General features: G+C 38.9%; 1 protein-coding gene across 3 annotated transcripts in view; it reads left to right on the plus strand.

The window, feature by feature from the left end:
* Positions 1 to 21366, plus strand: part of LOC149312328 (plexin-B2-like) — a 377818-nt gene that overhangs the window by 257827 nt on the left and 98625 nt on the right. For all 3 annotated transcript variants that reach the window (XM_089524408.1, XM_089524410.1, XM_089524409.1), the window contains 5 exons: positions 1799 to 2912; positions 4011 to 4193; positions 6783 to 6905; positions 10491 to 10591; positions 17020 to 17146. In XM_089524408.1, coding sequence (XP_089380534.1) covers positions 1812 to 2912; positions 4011 to 4193; positions 6783 to 6905; positions 10491 to 10591; positions 17020 to 17146 — 1635 coding nt within the window. In that variant the 5' untranslated portion in view covers positions 1799 to 1811. The remainder of the gene's footprint in view (positions 1 to 1798; positions 2913 to 4010; positions 4194 to 6782; positions 6906 to 10490; positions 10592 to 17019; positions 17147 to 21366) is intronic.

A 21366-nucleotide genomic window follows, 5' to 3' on the forward strand; every position in this document is an offset into this window, starting at 1 on the left:
ATTTTAAAGATGCAGAGAGAGAGAGAGAGATGGAATTAGGATTGCCATTTTCTATGGCAGTCCCATCTTCTTTTATATTAGGCAGTTCTCTTTCCAGCTACCAAATGCCAAATTGACAATTATGGGTCCAAGGGGACAAGCCTTCCTTTTTTTTTTTTTTTTTTTCATAAGTCATGTCTATAATGTAGAGAAACTTGCTGAAACCAGTTTTGACAAATTCCATAGGCAAAAGGTCTCTGTTCCAAATGCAGCAATTCCAAAGTGGACTAGACAGTCCTAGGTGAATTCAGGGTTTCTTCAACATTTGTCTTATGGTATGTGTGTAATTAACATACATAAGAAGACTGTGAGCAGAGATAATTATCTCGATCTTACTCAAATTTAACATTCTAAATATTTCCACAATTATTTTGTTAACAGTGAAAACTTAAAATATTACTGTTATCTGTGTTGACCTCCATAGTAATTTAAGAATTTTGCCCTTTAAACAGTGCTCCAGTTTGAAGTCGAAGGCTTTCATGGCAGGAATTCATAGTTTTTTGTGGGGTTTTCAGGCTATGTGGCCATGTTCTGGAAGAGTTTATTCCTGACGTTTCACCAGCATCTGAGGCTGGCATCTGAAGATGCCAGCCACAGATGCTGTCGAAATGTCAGGAATAAACTCTTCCAGAACATGACCACATAGCTGGAAAACCCCACAAAAAACTATAGTTCTCCAGTTGTTGTCAGTCTAACTAGACACAGTAATCGTATCTTACAATCTGTTGGTCTTTTTGTTGATGATTTTATATAGTTAAGAGGTCGGGATGACCTATAAAGCCTCATACAGCTTACGTCCAGACTATTTGAGAGGCCGTATCTCTCCATATGAACATGCTAGAGCCCTAAGATCTTCAGGGGAAGACTTTCTCTTGGTCTCACCACCATCACAGGCCCACCTGGTGAGGACACAAGAGAGAGTCTTCTCAGTGGCTACTCCTACCTCTGGAACTTCCTTCCATGGGAGGCTAGGTTGGGCTTGTCCCTCCTGTCCTTTCGTCAGAAAGCAAAAACAGTTTTATTCGGGCAGTCTTTTAATAGATAACCATGGGGTAGCTTTTTTATGGGGTGTTTGCTATATGAGGTGTGTATTGTAGTTTTTAATGTATGTAATTTTATATTGTTTTTGTTTTATGTTTTTAATTTTTTTAAAAAAAATATTGTAAAGTGTTTTAAAATATTTTTAGTTATTAATTGCCTTGGGTACCTTTCTGGGAGAAAGACAGCATAAAAAGGCAATACATAAAAATATAAATAAATAAATAAAAATAATGGGGTAAATTGCTTAATTGGGGGGGGAAACTGCTGCAAGTTTCCATGAATAGTGTACTGCATTGGAATGGCACATTATAATGTATACAGTAGTTAAAATAGCAGCCTTGGAGATGGTTTAAAGGCTTTGCACTTAGAAAGTAATTTCTACCTCCTGCCTCTGTTTTTCTTTGTTTCCCTCTTGGTTCTGCCCTGCCTCATGTTTCTTTAGTGTACCTTGCACAGTTGGTAGAGAGCAAGCTCAGCTTGGAGCAAAATCGAAAAATAGGCAAGATGGATGAAAAGTTATCATTTTGTCAGCTGCATCACATTGAATACTCATTCGCTCTGGCCCTTGATAAATTACTTTATGTTGGTTTACAGTTGAAACTTTCAGTGCATTCAATATTGGGGCAGTCTCTTCTTGAATTACGTTTTTGAAATGATATCTTTTTTAGAGTTTATTTTATTTTAGCTGGTCTGTAATATATCTCTCTTTACCTTTTAGGTATTGCACAGAAATGGCTGTATGGATTTGGACACTGAGCATTCTGAGCTATTCTTGTGTTACCTGTGGATTAAGGCCTAAGAACTGGGATTCATTCCAGAGTAAGACAGAACTGAGCCACCTAACAGTGAATCATGAAACAGGGACAGTTTACTTAGGAGCAGTAAATGCCCTGTATCAACTAACAAAAGACCTGAAACTCTATCCCTCAGTTGAGGAAGTATCAACGGGACCACATTTGGATAACAAAAAGTGCACACCTCCTATTGATGAAAACCAATGCACTGAAGCAAAAATGACTGACAATTACAACAAGATACTTTTGCTGGATATGCAAGAGAGAAAAATTGTGGTTTGTGGGAGCCTCTTTAAGGGCATATGTTCCATCAGAGAGCTTGAGAACATTTCAAACAGAACTTACTATGAGAATGGCAGTGGAGAAAAATCATTTGTTGCCAGTAATGATGAGAATGTAATCACAGTGGGGTTGATCACATCTTTGAAAAAAGGTAGAATGATGTTTGTGGGGAAAGGAAATGGACTAAATGACAATGGAGTAATAATAAGCACCCGACAGCTTTTTAATGGAGATGGTAGAGAGATTTTTGAACTGTATGCAGATCCTGCTGCTATTAAATCAGCATATCCATCCGCAAGCTCACAACAGTTTCTCTATGTCTTTGAAAACAATCAATTTGTATATTTTATTTTCAATCAGAATAATAATCCAGGCACTGTCAACCGGACACTAATTGGGCGTCTCTGCAAGGAAGACGAATATTATCATTCCTATTTTGAAATGGACTTAGGATGTCAGGATGACAGTGGACCTTACAACCAAAGTAATGCCATCTATGCCTCCATACCCGGACAGATTCCAGTGGGTAAAATAGGAAAAAATAATGAAATCTCATCAGAGGATACAATGCTTATTGGACTCTTCAGGAGAATGGAGAAAGAATCCTTGGAATGTGCCATGTGTGTATTTTCCTTGAAGGAGATCAATGAAAAAATGGAAGAAAACAGGGAAAGGTGTTATATGAAAGATGAACGGGATGTGTTTTACAAACCATTTAGAACGGAACAGCCCCCATGTACTACTCCATCTCACCAGGTATTCAGTAAACCATTTTATGTTCTACTGTGTATCATCAGATAAACTTTCTCTTTAAGCTGCCATGGAAAGGTTAAGCAGCTATCTAATGTTTTGTAAACACATATTTAGACTATGAAGTAGAAGTGTGAGACCCAGTGACTGGGAGTGAAACACAGCTTCAAAACAAACCATGAATATTTGGCTTCAGATACATTTCTGCATAACATTTACAATCTTCTCTTTGTCTCTTGGAATGTATCAAATTCCATATATTAAGATTAATCTTCCAACTTGCAAAATATTTTATTTTTATTTTCATAGAGTGTTCACCTAGACAAGCAAGATGTAAAATTTATCTATTCTGTTACTTCAGAGCATCCCAATCCTACCAAGCAGGACAGATTTAAATTATTTTGAAATTTTAAAAGGTGCTTCACTTTGGCTTGATCATGTCACTGTTTCCATTACTGTCATTCACAGCAGAAACTCTCATTGGTATTTTGTGTGATAACCCTATGAATGAGCCTTTCAGTAAGATGTCTGAGGTTTGAGAGGACAGACTCTTCTCTCTTTACTAGGAGGCATTTTTCTAATCTTTTTGAAAGGGCTTGTATGAAAATATAAGTCAAACTTAGGTGAGAATAATACATCGGGCACTCATCTACTGAGGTTTGGTTTCAGGATCTCCTGTGGTTATGGCATATAATGATGTCTCTTATATAAAATAGCAAAATCAAGGTTTACTTTTTGGAATTCTAATATTTTTGGAATATTTTTGAGCATTGTATCATAGAATCCATGGATGAAAAACCTTTGAATATAGGGAGTAGACTATATATTGTCAGTGTATTTGTGATAAATCTATCAGCTTTACAGCTAGTTATCCCAGTTTCTGAAATTAAGCCAAGTTTGTCCATAGGAAAGCCACATTATGGGCACAATCCTCTTGCATGACAGTGTACATTTTCTGTGTTTCTGTAGACCAGGATGACATTGCCCATAGGCTGTGCTTAGTAGAATATTCTGGCCAGCATGGTTACACATGAAACCTAGTTTCAATATTTACTGTTATCATCTGTCTGAATGTGTTGTTTCTGTCCTGACTTTATTTCTTAGAATTCAAGTAAAACTTTTCCATGTGGTTCTGAACATTTACCATACCCTTTGGGGAGTAAAGAGGGGATTTCTGCAGAACCGCTAATGAAAAAGGATGGCATAAATTTGACTGCAGTTACCTTTACAGTAGAGAATGGGAAGACTGTAGTATTTGTTGGAACCTCCGATGGCAGAATTCTGAAGGTAATGCCTGCTGTGGTCATGATAAAAAAAACCAAAACCTGGTGCTCTTTAAATATTAAAAATTATGATTCAGCTATAAACATGTGTTTATTCAAGATGTTGCTTGAGCTTTAAACTAAACAAATTTTCAGTAAAGCTTTTCAAGATGGAAACCTGATAAGAAAACTAAAAAAAAATGTTTTAATGTATTTTGAAAATGAGATTAAAAATATCAGTAAGTTTCCTCATGCCTCCTAGCCCTTCCCCAATTAGATTACTTTGCCCTTCCTTTCTTAGCCCAGATAAGTTCACACAATTTAAATATTGGGAAGATAAAGGCATCTATACCATACAGGACTTATTCCAGAATTATATACCTAAAAATACAGAAAGCATCTTAAATGTGTTGGTGTCCCTTAGGCCCTCCTGGCTGCAAATTCAACAAATTAACTTAGACCCCATACAGAAAGGCCAAAATAAAGCTGCTTCAGGTCACTTTGGAGGTATGCTGTTTAAATGATGCATGTGTCCGAAGAGTTCAGAAGCTTCGCCAAAGCCATGCTCCAGTCCTAAGGACTGGAGCGTAGCTTTGGCGCGGCTTCTGGCCTCTTAAGATGTGTGTCATTTAAACAGCATATCTCCAAAGTGATCCGAAACAGCTTTATTTTGGCCTGTCTGTACAGGCCCTTATTCATGTCCCAACTAGTCCAGTCAGGAGAAACCCCTAGATCTTGACTATACTTGAATAAATATACACAGTCCCAGGTCCACCAGTGAAAGCAGGGTCAGCTGCATTGTATAACTGGATGGTTGAAGACTTCTATGGGAAGGGTACTTTTCATAAAACAGGGTGGAAGTTGGATATACATTCGGTTATTTCAGATGTGGAATGGCAACATATATGGTCATGTCCTCCTTATAAGTCCAAGCCATCTGTCCTACGGGAAAACACATTGAAGGTGGTATATAGACAGTACCTGACCCCTGTTCAGCTAGCAGAAATGATAAGGAAGACATCTCCTTTGTGCTAGAGGGGTTGTGGGGCAAGAGGTACATATCTACACATGTGGTTGGAGTGCCCACATGTTCGATGATTCTGGACACTGATTGTTCAATTGATTCCAGACATCACTAAACAAAAGGTCCAACCCACCACAGAGCTGCTTCTCTTGTCAGGATTCAATCTAATAATAAATCTCTCCAGCACAAAGAAATCATAGCTTTTTTAGTTGTTACAGCTAGACTAATCATTGCCAAAAACTGGAAACTAGGTCATTTGTCCATGGATCAGTGGTGGATGAAATTCTGGGAAGGATGGTAAATGGAGAAGTTTACAAATGATGTCAGGATAACATCTGAGGCATGGAACTGTCACTAGTTCAAGGAAAAGTGGCTGCCTCTTATAGAATATATAAACTCCAACTCTTATGCTCAAAAAAACCGACAAAAAAAAAACACCAAGAAGTATAACAATTATACCCTAACTAAAGGTGGTAAAATAAAGTTTATGTGAATAGTCATAACATATTGTACTGAGCAAAGCTCATCTTTCCAACATGGCCTTCTCAAATAATTTAGCCCTACATTCAGTGAATAATATCAACTAGAATATCCCTATTAAATCACTAAAAATGTTTTAAATTAAATGCGTACATAAATTTAATTGACTCAGTGGGTTTGATCTAATCTGTGATTTATTTGATCATTTAAATTCAGATGGGCATATTCAGGGGCCTAGAGTTGTTTTGAAAGGGGATAGGGCTCGACATGGAAAGGCAGGTTGTTATTAACTTTGCCTCCTTGTACGTACATGTTTTACCAAACAGTCAGAAGACAGAATGCATTGCATCAAAATCAACCACCATCACCAGCTGAAGCAGACAACAATCTGACTATGAAAACACTGGCACAATAATAAATGAATGTTACAAAACTGGGTAAATGAAATTAAGCAAATAAAAAACTATTAAGTAAATGCAAAGGTGTCTATAAGGCCTCACATATGTCCCTCCACTTTATTACTTTAAAAACAAAGCTGTGGAGATAAATTGGAAGGTTGCACATGTAATATTATATATATATACCAGGCTGGAGGTGTAGAGAATCATCTGTAAGACACATGCAGTGAAGAGCAAATACTTAAATATGAAGATATTTTCAAACATGGTGTGCACTTAGAAGCCCCTTCCATGTGTCATGTGTTCAGTTGTAGCTTACTACCAAAGGTGCATAGGATGAATTGCATGCAGCCTTTGTTATTCATAGGAGGGTTCAGGTAAAACAGCAGTCCAAAATTGTGTGTGTGCGCACACGCATGTGTGCATGCGTGCGTGCAGCATCTACTTTCACTGAGACTCTTCCCATCCCCCTTGCAATCCTCTGCAGTGCTGAAAACTTTCTGAAAAGTGTTTTCCAGCCAGCTACATCACAAATTGTCTCCCAGTTCTGCTAATCAAAACATCCTTTGAATATCAACAAATTTTCATTACTTTCAAAAATGCATCTTTTTATATAGTTCATGTTTTATTTTTAAGCCAAAGAAAAATCCCCACAAAAATATACATGTTTTCAAGTTGTTGTATTGAATAACATAGTAATTGTGTATTTCAGGTAGCTTTGTCTAATCCTGCAAAGGAATATGCTAGTATTCTCATTGAAAAAAACAAGCCTATTCAGAGGGATCTCGTTCTTGATGCTACCCATGAGAACTTGTATGTGATGACCACAAACAAGGTAAAAATAGTGTGTAACAGTAATAACATAGTGAAGACCATGTTAAATTGCATTTCATAGGTATATAGCTTGTTAATGTAATGTAATGCATAGGTTTTATTCTTTGAGTTATCTTTTGTCCAGAAGTTAACTGGTCCTCATGGTTGATGTTCTGTTGTATAGATTTGCCAAAGAGAGACAGGCAGACAAGTAAAATACTGTTGGTGCAGGTAGGCACAGTTTAAAAAGATAAAGAGTAGCAAGTCCTCTACTGGGGAATGATGGAATAGGGATTTCATGCATGCATCTGCATTTTTCACACCCACCTCTTCATGGCAACAGAATAGTTGGAAGGTAAATGGACATAGGAAAAAATGTTTTGCTCTCATCTCTATTATGCTTTCGATTATTTACTTATAGCAAAAAAAAGAGGAAGAGAAAAGGAGAAAATGTAGCTATATTTTCGTAAAATCATTTTGATTGATGAAGATAATCATTCCTAAATGGCCTTAGTTTAAATCCTGTATGCTAACCACTGGAATCTAGATGAAGAATTGTGGTAATTTTATTCTTTGTTGTTCTGTTGTAGGTGGCAAGTGCCACTAGAATATGAACTTCCTTTCTGGAACCAGGGTTAATGGGAGTAATAATATTGCTGTTTGGTTACCAACCTTTCCTCCCTTCAGAAAAACACACAATAGATAACCTCTAGATAAGGAAACAAGAGAATGGCTCTGAGAAGCATATCAGTATTACTGGTGAAGCGTTAGGAACAAACTCTTCTAGAAGATGGCCACATAATCCGAAAAACCCACAAAAAACTACAGTATTGCACTCTTAGATAAAAAGCTGTTAGAACTGGGGAGGGCAACCTGTGGCTCTTCTAATGTTTTTGTACTACAGCTTCCATATTTGTTAATCAAAACCAGAAATGGATTCTCTTAAATATTTTTGCAATTATTAATTTCAATTATAATTTAAGTGAGTTTTGTGTTTTCTAATGGCTTGTTTCTGAGTTCCTGCGTGATAAAATGAGTGCTTTTGTCGTATGGCAAAAACATATTTCTTTGATATTAAATTGCTCAGGAAAGGATATTGCAGGAATTTAACAGTGGCAAAAGTAATGAAAGATGGCATTAAAATTCTAAACACATTGACTTGGGAATATTAAATCTCTTGTTAAGTATGTTTAGGATTTCAGACTAGGTATCATCAGGCACATCTGAATTTCAGCATTCATTGCATGCTTTGGATAAATTGTCCTGATTATTTTAACTGAAGTATTTAGAAATACTGTTGTTTCAAGAATATGTTAACATAACACCATAGTAACAAGTAAGTACATAGTAAGTCTAGCAAGTACGTAGTAGCACAGTATGTCTGATTTAGCAGTAATGAGAAAAAATGCCAGCATGCAAATGTATACTTTTTGAATATTCACAGATTGCAAGCTCTTCATTTAAATTACTAGAAATTTCTTTCTGCAGTTTCTGTTTTTAATATACTGTGCTATAACTTTCTATGGTACTTGTTAGATGAATTGTGCAGGTTAGGCACAAATTCAGGAGGAATGTATCCCTGCCTATGGACTACATTGCAATTTGACTGTCCCAAATCCTTCATCATGAAGAAAATATGTGAGTCATAAGGGCTCGACAGACCACCCCAAAAGGACAGGCTGGAGGCGCCCATTTTTGCTCCTGAGGGATGTCGCAGCAGGCAAATCGTGCAGCCTCCCTCCACAGCAAAAAGAACCCACTAAAAGCAGGTTACTTTTGGTGCATACGGCAGATGCCATGAGTGCGCCATTGGTGCACTGTCGCACGTTGATGACTGTGCACTGACTCACATAAACCACATGATACATAATCATCATTACCAGCAAAACATGCATTTGTTGTGATGAATGAAAAGCACACGTTGGAGGGCAGTAATCTGTCCCTCCTTTGCCTCAATTTATGAAGTGTATGGGACAAATTGTGAATTGAGAGTACAAAGCATGGTCCAAAACACACTGCAGAAATAATCCCGTTTGAGACCACTTTAACTGCCCTGGCTCAATGCTAGGGAATCCTGGGAACTGTAGTTTTGTAAGACATTTGGCTTCTCTGTCAAACAGCACTGAGGCCATAATAAACTACAGTCCCCAGGATTCCCTAGCACTGAGCCAGGGCAATTAATGCAGTCTCAAACTGGATTATTTCTACAGTGTGCTTTGGACCTATATCACACAAGATATTATATAGGTTGCATCTCCCTTATCCAAAATGCTTGGGACCAGAAGTGTTTTGGATTTTGGAAGGAGGGGTGGATTTTGGAATTATTGACATACCTTGGTGATGGGACTCAAGTCTAAACATGAAATTCATTTATGTCTCGTATATAACTTATGCACATAGGGTTGCCATAATGGAGGACCTCGAAACCGGGACAAATGTAGGACAAGGTTTGAAAATGTAGGACATTTTTTTATTATTTATTTCCTGCCTAGGAAATTAAAAAAAAAAAGTCCTAGATTTTTAAACCTTGTCCTCCTCCTCCTCCTCCCAGCCTGGGAGGGAGCCTAGGCCGGCTCCCAGGCCGAGAAGGGCGAGGGGAAGCCTGGCATCGCGGCGATCGCCGCGGTGCCAGGCTTCCTCCTCCTCCTCCCGGCCTGGGAGGGAGCCTAGGCCGGCTCCCAGGCCGAGAAGGGCGAGGGGAAGCCTGGCATCGCGGCGATCGCCGCGGTGCCAGGCTTCCTCCTCCTCCTCCCGGCCTGAGAGGAAGCCTAGGCCGGCTCCCAGGCCGAGAAGGGCGGGGGGAAGCCTGGCATCGTGGCGATTGCCGCGGTGCCAGGCTTCCTCCTTCTCCTCCCAGCCTGAGAGGAAGCCTAGGCCGGCTCCCAGGCCGGGAAAGAGGCGGAGGCTGCTCCTCATCGCGGCGATCGCCGCAAGGGGAAGCGGCCTGCTCATCCTCCCGGCCTGGGAGGAAGCCTCAGCAGGCTCCCAGGCCGGGAAAGAGGCAGGGGCCGCTCCTCATCGCGGCGATCGCCGCGGTGGGAAGCGGCCTCCTCCTCCTCCCTGGCCTTGCGGAGGCCTTGGAGGACCCCGCGGTCGGAGCTCCGACCGCGGAGCCGCCTCGAAGGCCTCGCTGGGGCCCGGGAGGGAGCGTCTCCGCGGCTGGAGCTCCAACCGCGGAGAGCCTTCCCAGGCCTCAGCAAGGCCTTGGAGCCGCCGCGGGGCCTGAGGTGGCCGCTGTGGGCGGGGCCGTCCTGGTTTGGGCGCCAAACCGGACCGGGACCGGGTTGGCCCCTCCCAAACTGGGATTGTCCAGCCCCCCGGCGGGATATGGCAACCATATATGCACATAACCTGAAGGTAATTTTTATATATAATATTTTTAATAATTTTGTGCATCAACAAAGTTCATGTACATTGAAACATCAGAAAGCAAATGTGTCACTATCTCAGACCCCCACGTGGACAATTTTGAATTTTGAAATATTTTGGATTTCAGAAATCTGGATAAGGAGGCTCAACCTGTATGTAAATGACTGAAACAGTCTTCTATAATTTCTAACTAAAAGCCTTTTACAATTTTGCTGTTTATCTATCTCTTTCTTACTAGGTCTTTCGCTTGCCTGTCCAAGAATGTGCCAGTTACTCAACTTGTAATCTGTGCATCCAATCCCGAGATCCTTACTGTGGCTGGTGTGTGACAGAAGGAAAGTAAGTATTCTAGGGTACAACTAAGACAAATATATCATATTATGCAAGCTAATTCTTTTTACAATATCATGCATGCTGAATAATGTCTTCAAAGCATTTGTACCACAACTAGAAAAATTCTTCATTGCAAATTACCACATATAATGAGCTGCAGGGAAGAAACTAATTTGCATATTTTGTCTGTATAGCTTGTATATAATTTGCATTAAAATGGTGGTTGCCAAGTCGCAGCTGGTGAACATCTAGCATTTATCTGGTGTTAGTCTTATTCTAGTATTTTAACCCTTAAACATCCCCTTGCTGCCACCATTCTAATGGCAAAAAGGTCCTTATTGAATAGCACTGTGCCCATTTTTTTTCATACTAAAGATCATATTACACATGTAAACTTTTCAGGAGGCTGTGGCAAAAAGGCACAGCTGGGACCAAATGCATTTTCGTGCCCTTTTTCACCGGCAACCTCATCGGTTATATTGAATATATCAAGACCTCTTGTGGTGATAGGCAAAACTCTAATGCACTTTAGATCGGGCATGAGAAAAATGTCACACCCCACATTTTCTGAATTTATTTACTTATACAATTGGCCCTCCACCTTTTGGCTTTTGTGGCTTTGATTATTCATGGAAGGTTACTGCACCGGGGATAAAACGTTCCCCGATGCGTTACAACGGGCACGAGTGGGGCCGCGCACGGAGCGTGATGGGAACCCGATGGGGCCCAGAATGCTAGTTTACTGCACAGGGAACGCTGCCGCCGCCGCACATTCCCATCACATTCCCATCGGGTTCCAGGGGACACCATTTCTGGGAACTGTTTTGAAACCATCCCCAGAAATGGCGTCCCCTGAAACCCGATGGGAACGTGATGGGAACACGCAGTGGCGGCGGCGGTGTTCCCTGTGCAGTAAATTAGCGTTCTGGGCCCCATCGAGTTCCCATCACGCTCCGTGCGCGGCCCCATTCTTGCCCGTTGTAACGCATCAGGGAACGTTTTATCCCTGGTGCGGTAACCTTCATGGATTTGATTAATGTGTTCTCTCTAAGACTCTCTAGGTCCTTCAAAAGTGACTCTTTTGTAAATGTCTGCCAAATGTCACTCTGGAGAATCTAGAGATTCCTACAGAGAACACCTCTCTAGCAATCTTTAGATCCTCCAGCACAATTTCATGGTCAATGTCCAGCAGATGTTAACCACAGACTTATCCTGGAGAGCCTAGAAATTGCTAGAGAAGTTTTCTCTCAGGTAAAAAACAAATAGTTATTTTTAATTCATTTTTTTGACTTTCACAGGGGTTCTATGCCCCTAACTTGAGCAAATGTGGAGGATCCACTGTATTTTGGGTGTTGTTTTTTTTAAGAAAAACTTTTATTTTTAATTGATGAAAAATTGAAAGTGGCCTATAGTGATGGTAAGGGACATTTTTCTGTGGAAGAGAAAGTGCTTTGTTTTAAACTGGGAGGTATACCCAACTGGCTTCTAGTCACTAAGCCAGAGGCCCTTGAAAATGAAACCAAAATAGTGTTTTGTGGTTTTTTTTGGCTATGTGGCCATGTTCATAAAGAAACCAAAATAGTTCCTAAAGCTACCAGGGAGGCTTTGAGCAATGGGAGCACAGGGAGAGGTCCAGCTGCTCCAGATCCTGCAAGGATTTTGTATGGCCTCTGGGCCTGGGATAGATGTCTGCCCTTGCCCTGGACATATCAATTATAAGAGTGCTGAAATGAGTTGGAAATGGCTTGTTTGTCTTTCAGTATGCTCAAATATTGACATGCCTAAATATTTTTAAGCATGTATCTGAGGGACTAGAAATTTGCTGCCAGTTATGAGAATAGAAATTAGCTGACAGAATGCTGAACATGTTACTGTTTCTAAGAGGAGGTATCCTTATGACTTTGATCTTCAAAACCACTGTCTTCTGTTGTTAAACCTCTGCAATATTGAATATATATCACTTGCATAGGAATATTAGAATTTGTGAACCATCTTCACAAGGAACCACAAAAATCTAGATTTAAAAAAAACAACTGCCACACTATTGGCTTTTCTACCTTTTTTATGCTGATTACTAGTGGTTCTCCAGGTTTCAGTCAGGAATCTTTCCCAGGCTTATCTGGAGACACCAGGAACTGAAAGTGGGACCTTCTAAATCAAGAGAGAGAGAAAGTCAGCTTAATGTAGTGAGTTGAGTGTTGAACTAGGACTTTGCAGATCATAGAAATCCATTGGGTGACTTTGGGCAAGTCACACTCTCAGTCTCAGAGGAAAGCAAAGGAAACCCCATCTACCAAGGAAACCCTATAATATGAAACAATTTGACACATCAACAACCACATCAACAACATAAAAATCATGTGATGAACCAGTGAATGGAAATTTCTAACCGAACCTCACAGCAACATCACAAAACTATCGTTCCTTTAAGATGTTGTGATAGACATTAAATGAAGCTGGTATTAAAGTATAGATATATTATATTTAATAATAAATGAAAGCAGCCGTTCAAATCTAGTTGTTAATACCAGTTATAGTAAACCCATTGGGAACTTTGTAAATTAGAATTGATGGAAGTTCCATCACCTTTAACTGTTTTTAGAATGTTGGTTCACCTGAACCTGTCACTAAACAGACTATCATAATAGTTACCACTTGGCTGACTTATCAGTCATGTTAACTAATTTATACTTTGAAAATAAACTTAAAATCTGCTGAACCAACCCTTTTGAATGTCTCTAGGCTTATTTTTTAAATAAATACAGGGAAGAGTTATACCCATAAGAGGTATAAGGCATGCAATTCAGTTTCAAACTTCCACAATAATTAACCCCATAGAGGAACCATGTGGGATTTTGTGATATGAAGCGTATGCTATTGGCATACCAGGTTTGCTTAATTATAGGATGAAGATGGATTTCAGGGAGCTGACTTTTTCTCTAAACATTTTAAACAACTTCAGTAAGATTACCTAAATGTAAAATTCAGCAAAATTATCTTGACATGAGGCCTATCCATGCAGGCTTGAAATGTAATACTACCATGTGCCCCCAAAGCATAGGAATTAATTTGGATCAGTATTGCTGCATCATATTGGTGGAATATATCAACTTCTTCCTTAAGGCTTCTGATTCTTGACCTCATTATATGATATAGGAAAGGTCTTTATTGGCAGATGTCCTCTTCTGGTTGTAGGGAACACATTCTTCACTCTGAGTGCTAGTCCTTATGCAGCCAAAATGACAATACCCACACAACAAAAAGCTGGAGGAGAGTACCTGTTTTTGAAGAAGAACAAAGCAATCATTTTTAGGGAGGAAAAAGGCCTCTACAGAGAGAAATCCATCCATCCCCTGCCCAAATGGCTCATTGAGGACTCAGGCAATGTTTCAAAGAGGCCATTGGATACTGAGAGACTTTGGGGGGTGGAAAGGAATACTCTTAAACAGAGATATTATTATCACACCTAGTGTTACATTTGACAGCTTTTTCTTGCAACTAGTATTTTTCTAATGTTGAATGATGTTAGCCATTATTAGACTGGAAGAGCCAGATCCCAATCCCCAAACACTAATGCATATGATGTAAGTTGTTGTTGTATGCCTTCGAGTCATTTCTGACTTAGGGCAACCCTAAGATTTTCTGGGTCTCACCCAAGGTCACTCAATAGGTTTCCACAGCCAAGTGGGAATCAAAACCTGATCTCCAGAGTTGTAGTCCAGCACTCAAACACTGAAATCACTACACCACATTGGCTCTCAGGGTGTAAGTATGGTGGTAGAAATACTGAATAAAATGTAAGTAATAATCTATGTAAAAGAAAAGAATGTGAATGCAGATATGCTTGACAGAACCTGAGCCACAGGGCAAGCAGGAATAAAGATTCTGCACCATGAACACTTTATAGTAGTATTACAGTGTTAATGAGTAGAAAAATATATTTCATTACCTTATAGGGAACAATGTAGATGATTAAAGCTGCACAACTGAGAGAGAGTTCACACTAGGATAGTTTGGTAAGAAGTACTGTTCCCACGGCCTGCCATGCCTAGATTAAACGCCAAAAAATGTACATGTCTGTTGGCCCTGTTTCAGGCATCCACATGGGCAATAGAATATCTGTCAAGGAGCAACTTGTGTCCATGTAGCACAGGTACACAAGATAATCGGTTTTCCTTGGAATTGTTTGATGATCAGACAAAAATCTAATGACAAAGTCTTATAACCTTATTCCTCAAGAATTCTGGTAGTAGCAAGCTAGAGAGTGTCCAAATCTGACTATCCCAGGTCCCTCTTTTATGGCAGGCTACACTGTCTTCAGGTACTTGTTTGTTTATGAATTTAGGACATGTATACCCCACCCTTCAGACAGAAAGTCTCCTAGAGCAGCTCATAAATTGTTACTTTGACAGTTCCAATCCAGATATGTCCATTGTATTCAAATTGACAAGCTAGATATGTCAGTTGGTTATCTGTTTCCCAGATTTATGTATGCCTTTGTTCTTCTGCCTCCTTGACAACGTTTGGGTTGGACTATTAAAAAACATATATGCCATACGGTGCAGTCAAAAATAAGATTCAGTATAAATGAAATGATCAAAACCAAAGCAGAGAGTCAGCATAATGCTGACCATGGTCATATAACTGAATTACACAGAGAAATAAAACAATCTCATAAAGCTAAAATGCATCTGAACCACCATAAAAAGCAGAGCTTAAAATATTAATGCCAATATTTTAAACGCTGTTCAAATGATGTTAATGTATTACAGACAGCTTAATAATGTGCACTGTGTAGAAACTGTTTATAAAATGTTAGCAGACCAGAAAAACAGTTAAAAGGCTAAAATTCCATTATTTTAATGGGGCTTAACTTTCTGTGGCTTAGTGCCAATCAGGCCGATGGCCAATCAGTTGCTGTGGGCTACTGAAAATGGTTTGCCTTTAGTTTGGCTGAGGATAATCAAATGAATCCACTCTGGATGAATACATGGTTCCTGTAAATTTAGTTTCCAGAATCACTGTCCCTGTGGCTATTTTTAATTTAATTTAATTTTACCACTTATACCAAATTATAAGCAATCTTTATACCTATGGAACTGATCTATCATCCATCCACAGAGCACACACTTTGCTTTCAGAATTTCCCAGGTGTCTTCCCTTAGAGTTAGGAAAGATTTTTGTTCAAAACCGCAGAGAGTACTAACAACCTCCATAGAAGTTTGCTGCATTACAGGGGTTGGAAACCCATGATCTGTAGTTACATGTGCTTTTAGAGCCCCCAGGAAGCACAGTTCATGCTTTAAAATAAGGCACAGTTGCTCCCCAAGGCCATGTACCCAGTCAGGCCCCTAGAATTAATTAGTGTCTGCAGATTAATCTGTTTTTATACAAAATGTTTTATCAGTTCCCATTTCATTATATTTTTTATTTAGTTTCTTTTCATTGCATGTTGGTAAAATACTTAGCTATCTCCAACCACAGTAGATTCACCTTTATCCACTGCTTGGTGCCAGTGCTGCTATTTGATCTTGGTACTGAATACAGAGAACCCAGAAGTGGGTTGTATTTCAAGGGTTTACGATATGCTTCCCTTTTTGTGTGTGCATATGCCTTCAAATGATCTGTTGACTTATGGTGGCGCCATGGATTTCATAGGACTTTCTTAGGCAAGAACTGCTTGCTTAAGGTGGTTTTACCAGTTCCTTCCTCTGAAATACAGACTACAGCACCTGGTATTTCTTGCATCCAAGTACTAACCAGGCCTGACCCTGCTTTTCCAAGATCAGATAGGATCTGGTGCCTATAGGGTTTTTAGACCCTACAGGTTTCCCTAGCAGTGAGAAGAAGTAAAAGCCAGAGATGTTTGCTTTGTTCTGCAACTTATGTATGAGTCCCAGGAGGCTAAGGTTTGGAGTGAGACTAAATACTTAATGACAGTATGAAGAGATTTAAAGCAGGGGTAGAAAGGTGTGGCCTCCATATGACATTAGACTGCAACTTCTGTCATTCCTCATCATTGGGCACACTGGCTAGAGACAATAGGAATTGCTGTCTCATAACACATGGAGGAGTCAACTTGACTCACCCATAAACAAAATAATCCAGATTTATACACTCTGTTGGCACAGTTTCTTATCTGCCAAACTGTATTTTCATTTTCTCCTTCTTGAATATTAGGTTAGGTGTTTCACTGGTATAAAGTGAATTACATTTAAGATAAATATTTGTACATTTACTGATGTGATTTGAAAATGTACATGGGTAATTATGCTGTCATAAGGAACAATAAGTAAACAGAAAGAAATGAAATATTAAACACACATTCTGTGCTGCATGTCCTACGTATGCTTGAATGTTGTTTTTGATTAATGAGTGCTGATTTATACATATATATGAGAGAGATAACTGTTAAATATTATCACTTCTTTCAGATGCACAAGGAAAAAAGACTGTGAAAGATCAGCTCAGGCTAATCACTGGCTCTGGAGCCCAGATGGCATTTGTTTGAATATTACAAGTGCTAACCCTCAAAATATGAGCCGAAGAGCCTCAGGCAAGGTAAATGTACTGAGGTTTTTGTGTGTACTGTATAAATGTAAAAAAATCTATAAATTTCATATAGTTGCTTGCATTATTGTTTTATGCAAACATAATGGGTGAACAGAAGTTGGATAGGGATCTACTGTTAGAGTTCTAGTTATTTGAAATTTTATTGTTAATTGCTAATGAGTTGACTCTGACTTATGGAGAACCTATGAATGAGAGCCCTCCAAGACAGGCTGTCATTAACAGCCCTGTTTACCAAAATATCTGACTCCTGAAAAATGTTTCTGAACAATGTCAGGGATAACATGATTTCTGCTGCAGTAAGATTGGGAGTAGTCCTCTGATCTTTACTTATTTTACAAATAAAATAATTTAGTTATTGTATTTATTATTTATTAATTAATTGTAAATAAATAGTCAAGATGGAATTTTGTTTAGAGATGTTGGAGATTATCAGCCCTTTTCCATCCTTCCCTCCCGGGATGAAAATTTAATCACAGATTGTATTATATGCCTTTGGGCCCAGGCTGTACTCAGTCATGGCATCCTATACCCGAATCGGACTTCTCCAGCACTTTTTGAAAGAATGGGATTTTCCCATTCTTTGCTAAGTACAGGAGAAGTCCACATTGGGTACAGGATGCCATGACTGGGTACAGGATGGAGGCATGCAATACAGTTTGGGCTTAAAAGTTTTCGTCCCGCACCAAGATCGGGAAGGAAGGACAAAAAACAGCAGTGCAATAATCTCCACTGTGAGTTTAGTTGAATTTTGATATTCAAGACAAATTTTGGGGCTTGTAATTCTTTCATTGTGAGGTTTGTTTTTTGATGTGTGCATGCATGATCCCAGCCTGTGGTTGGTGGATCTTGAAGTTCTACTAAAAAGAAAAATTAGATCCAACAAGTCTGACATTTTTTCCATCCCTAATTTACAGTCTTCTAAAGACAGTATTGTCCTACAGTACGTATTTGATGATACATTGCTTTCTTTTTTCTCATGCCACAGTCAGTTTCTTAGAAAATAACTTATTTCTGTCAAAAATCTCAAAATAGTTTTTCCTCAAAAAGTCCAGGTACAGATAAAAAACACTGAGTTTGCTTTTACTGTGCAAGATATCCATGTATATGGAGTTGGCTTGTCTGAAGATCTATTTATGATCTACTCATCCATTTCATGTTTTTGATAAGATAATGATTTCAGAATACTCTAGCGCAATGCTGCTTAAAGTGCCAACAAGTTTCCAGGAAATAAAGAAAAGTTGTAGCTAATAGGTACAAATATAGTACTGGTTCCTGGCACATTACCAGAAAAATTGGTGGTTTCCCCAAATCTGATAGCCTGAGAAGCATTCTGTAGATAGTCATGGGTTCCATTCTGAACCCACATTCAGAATTTGAAGAGGACATTCCAGAAGCTGTATCTTTAGCCAAATATTTTTCACAGCACGAAAAGCACTAATATGTATTTCCTGTTAGAGAAATTAAAAGACAATTATGCTTGGTAAAGTGGAAGGCAGTAGGAAAAGAGGGAGAATGCATTATGCATGGATAGATTCAATCAAGGAAGCCACAGCTCTGAGCTTAGCAGGACTATTAATAGCAGGGCATTTTAGAAGTCCCTCATTTATAGGGTTGCTGTAAGTCAAAGCCAGTTTGACAGTGATTAACACAAATTAAGTTTTTAAAATGGTGAAAATAACCTTCATGTTTACTCAAAACTCTATTTCAGGATTTCATTTCAAAGTATTAAAAATTGTACAAATGTTATGTGTCCCATAAATTTCATAAGGTTTTCTTATGCAAAGAATACCCAGAGGTGGTTTTGATACTCCCTTCCTGTATATATAGCCTACAGCACCTGGTATTTCCTGGTAGTTTCCCATCCAAGTACTAACCAAGACTGGCCTTGCTTAGCTTCCAAAATCAGACAGAAACTGTTGCCTTTAGCCCTTCCAAATATATACATGAGTAAAATACAATGAGGCAGCAACACAAGACTAGATCATGTTATATTCTGAAATTCGTATTCACAGAGCTAGCAACTGTGTTAAAACTGTTTTTCCTTTACATCAGGGATCAGTAAAGTGTAGGCCTACCTTTGGACTGCAGCTCCCAGCAGTCCTAATCAACATAGCCAACAATGAGGTATCATGGGAAATGCAATCCAAAAATATCCAGAGGTCCAGAGTTGCCTGCTAATCTTTCTCGCAAGAACTCCCAAGATAACAATTTTAAATAATGACTTTAAAAACTGATGTCTTACCAGACCAATTAAGTGGGATGCCCATGTGTGAACTGATAGAGCAAGCCTGTTACCTTTTAGAATAAAGAATATGTCCAGGTAGGTTGTGGTTGCAGGGAAACTGCTGTGAAGAAGAAAAGTGTTTTATTATATATTTTAGGATACAGAAGATGTGCACTATACTTTCTCACTCTATTATAAATCCTCTGGCTGTAGCACTAGGCTTACCTTTGGGGATGGTTCATTTTTTTCACCACAGGAATGTCACATTTCCTAAGAGCAAAACAGTCTTAGATAGGAAGAATAAGCCATATGTTACTTAAGAGGCACAGTGGTAGAAAGCTATTTGGGAGATATAGCAGAATGAGAAATAATTGTGAAAAGGGAAGCTTCAGATAGCTCTTTGTGTTCTTGGTCAATTCAATAAACTTTTTAACCCATCCTCTTCTCTTATCTTCTTTCTGGTTCTGTTTCCTTATATCACAGAAATAATCAAACACTTGAATGCTTTGTTGGCATTTTCCCTTGAGGTTCATGAATTCACCAAACATAACTCTTTGTCAGAAAATTTCACACTTCTGTCCCTCAGCAGCCAACATGTTGCTTCATCTCTCCAGTTCTGAATGGGTGTTATAGGGGAAAGTCTGTCTTTATTCTCCATCCAAAACAAGAGCCTTGATTCTCTCCAGCCTGACTTGTGACTCCTGCTGGTCTTCTGGCAATTGTTTTTGTGTGGTTAACGTGCTTTAATTATGCTGGAAAAGTTTGAATAACTCCTGTGCTCAATAGATGTTGCATTTGCACTTGGAAAGAAAACCACACAAAAGAGAGTCTGGAGAAGAAAAAGGATGGTAGAGTACAGATGCAGCATTATTTCTGGGGCCAGGGTGGGAGTTAAGACTTAAGACAAAATGAGAAACCATAAATCCATCTTTGCCAAAGTTTCAGAAAGGGTTTTATTCACAGCGGGGGAAATACCTAGTATTTAGTGGGACTATGGACTAATACATTTTATTTATATGCCGCTTCTCCCACAGGATTGAGTCGGCATACAACATCAAATAAAACACAGTATAATATACAAGATACAGTTAAAATTCATCCCATTAATTCCCTCCTCCCCCAGTCCATACTACAATAAAATATCATTAAACAATTTAAAAATTAAGAATTAAAAGCACAGAATACCAGGCTCTTTTTCTATTGCATTAGAATCGAGACTTGTTTTCCAGTCCACACTGGGATTGGCCGATTCAAACAATATATAAAGGTTAGCACAGGCTGATGTTGATCAGCACAGACTGTTCAGCACAGATTGAAAATGCTGTTTTCTTTATTAAACAACTATTTGTGAACTTTCATGGAACAAGTCAGCAACTACATTTTCTGTGCAGAAAGAACCATTTTGCACAAAAGGCACATGGGGTTATTTTGCACACAAAAAAATTCTGCACAGAAAACTCTGCAGATGACAATATTATTTACTGTACTAACTGATAATGTTTTTTATGCGAGGGAAATGCTGTTTTCTGTATAAAATAACTACTTGTAAACTTTCACAGAACAAGTCAACAACTACATTTTCTGTGTAGAAAACAGTATTTTTTCTGTATAGAAAGAACCAAGTAGAAATTTTGTATAGATTAAGTCAAAAGCTGCAAAGATTCTTGTCAGTCTGGAATAGTTCTCATCAAGCTTTCATGACCTTTAAAAACATGTTTTTTGGATTATTTTCTAACTGTTTGTAACATTCACAAGAAGTAGGAGCAGATGACACTGTGCCAGTATTTTCTAATTAATTGTGTCCATTGCTTCAAGGAAGGGATGAAAAAAAGGAAAAAAATGTGGAAAGTGGTGAGAAATTTCTGACATATGTATCAGAGTGCAGAGCTGTGGGGTTTCTGTGTTTACTTAGCTGAAAAAAGATGGCAAAACTGTGTGTCTTCTTTATTTTGCATTTCTGGTGACATTCTTCTGTGCATTGCAA

The sequence above is a fragment of the Sceloporus occidentalis genome, unplaced genomic scaffold (genome assembly GCF_023333645.1).
Source record: "Sceloporus occidentalis isolate IW3139 unplaced genomic scaffold, rSceOcc1.0.p SCAF_5, whole genome shotgun sequence".
NCBI lineage: Eukaryota > Metazoa > Chordata > Lepidosauria > Squamata > Phrynosomatidae > Sceloporus > Sceloporus occidentalis.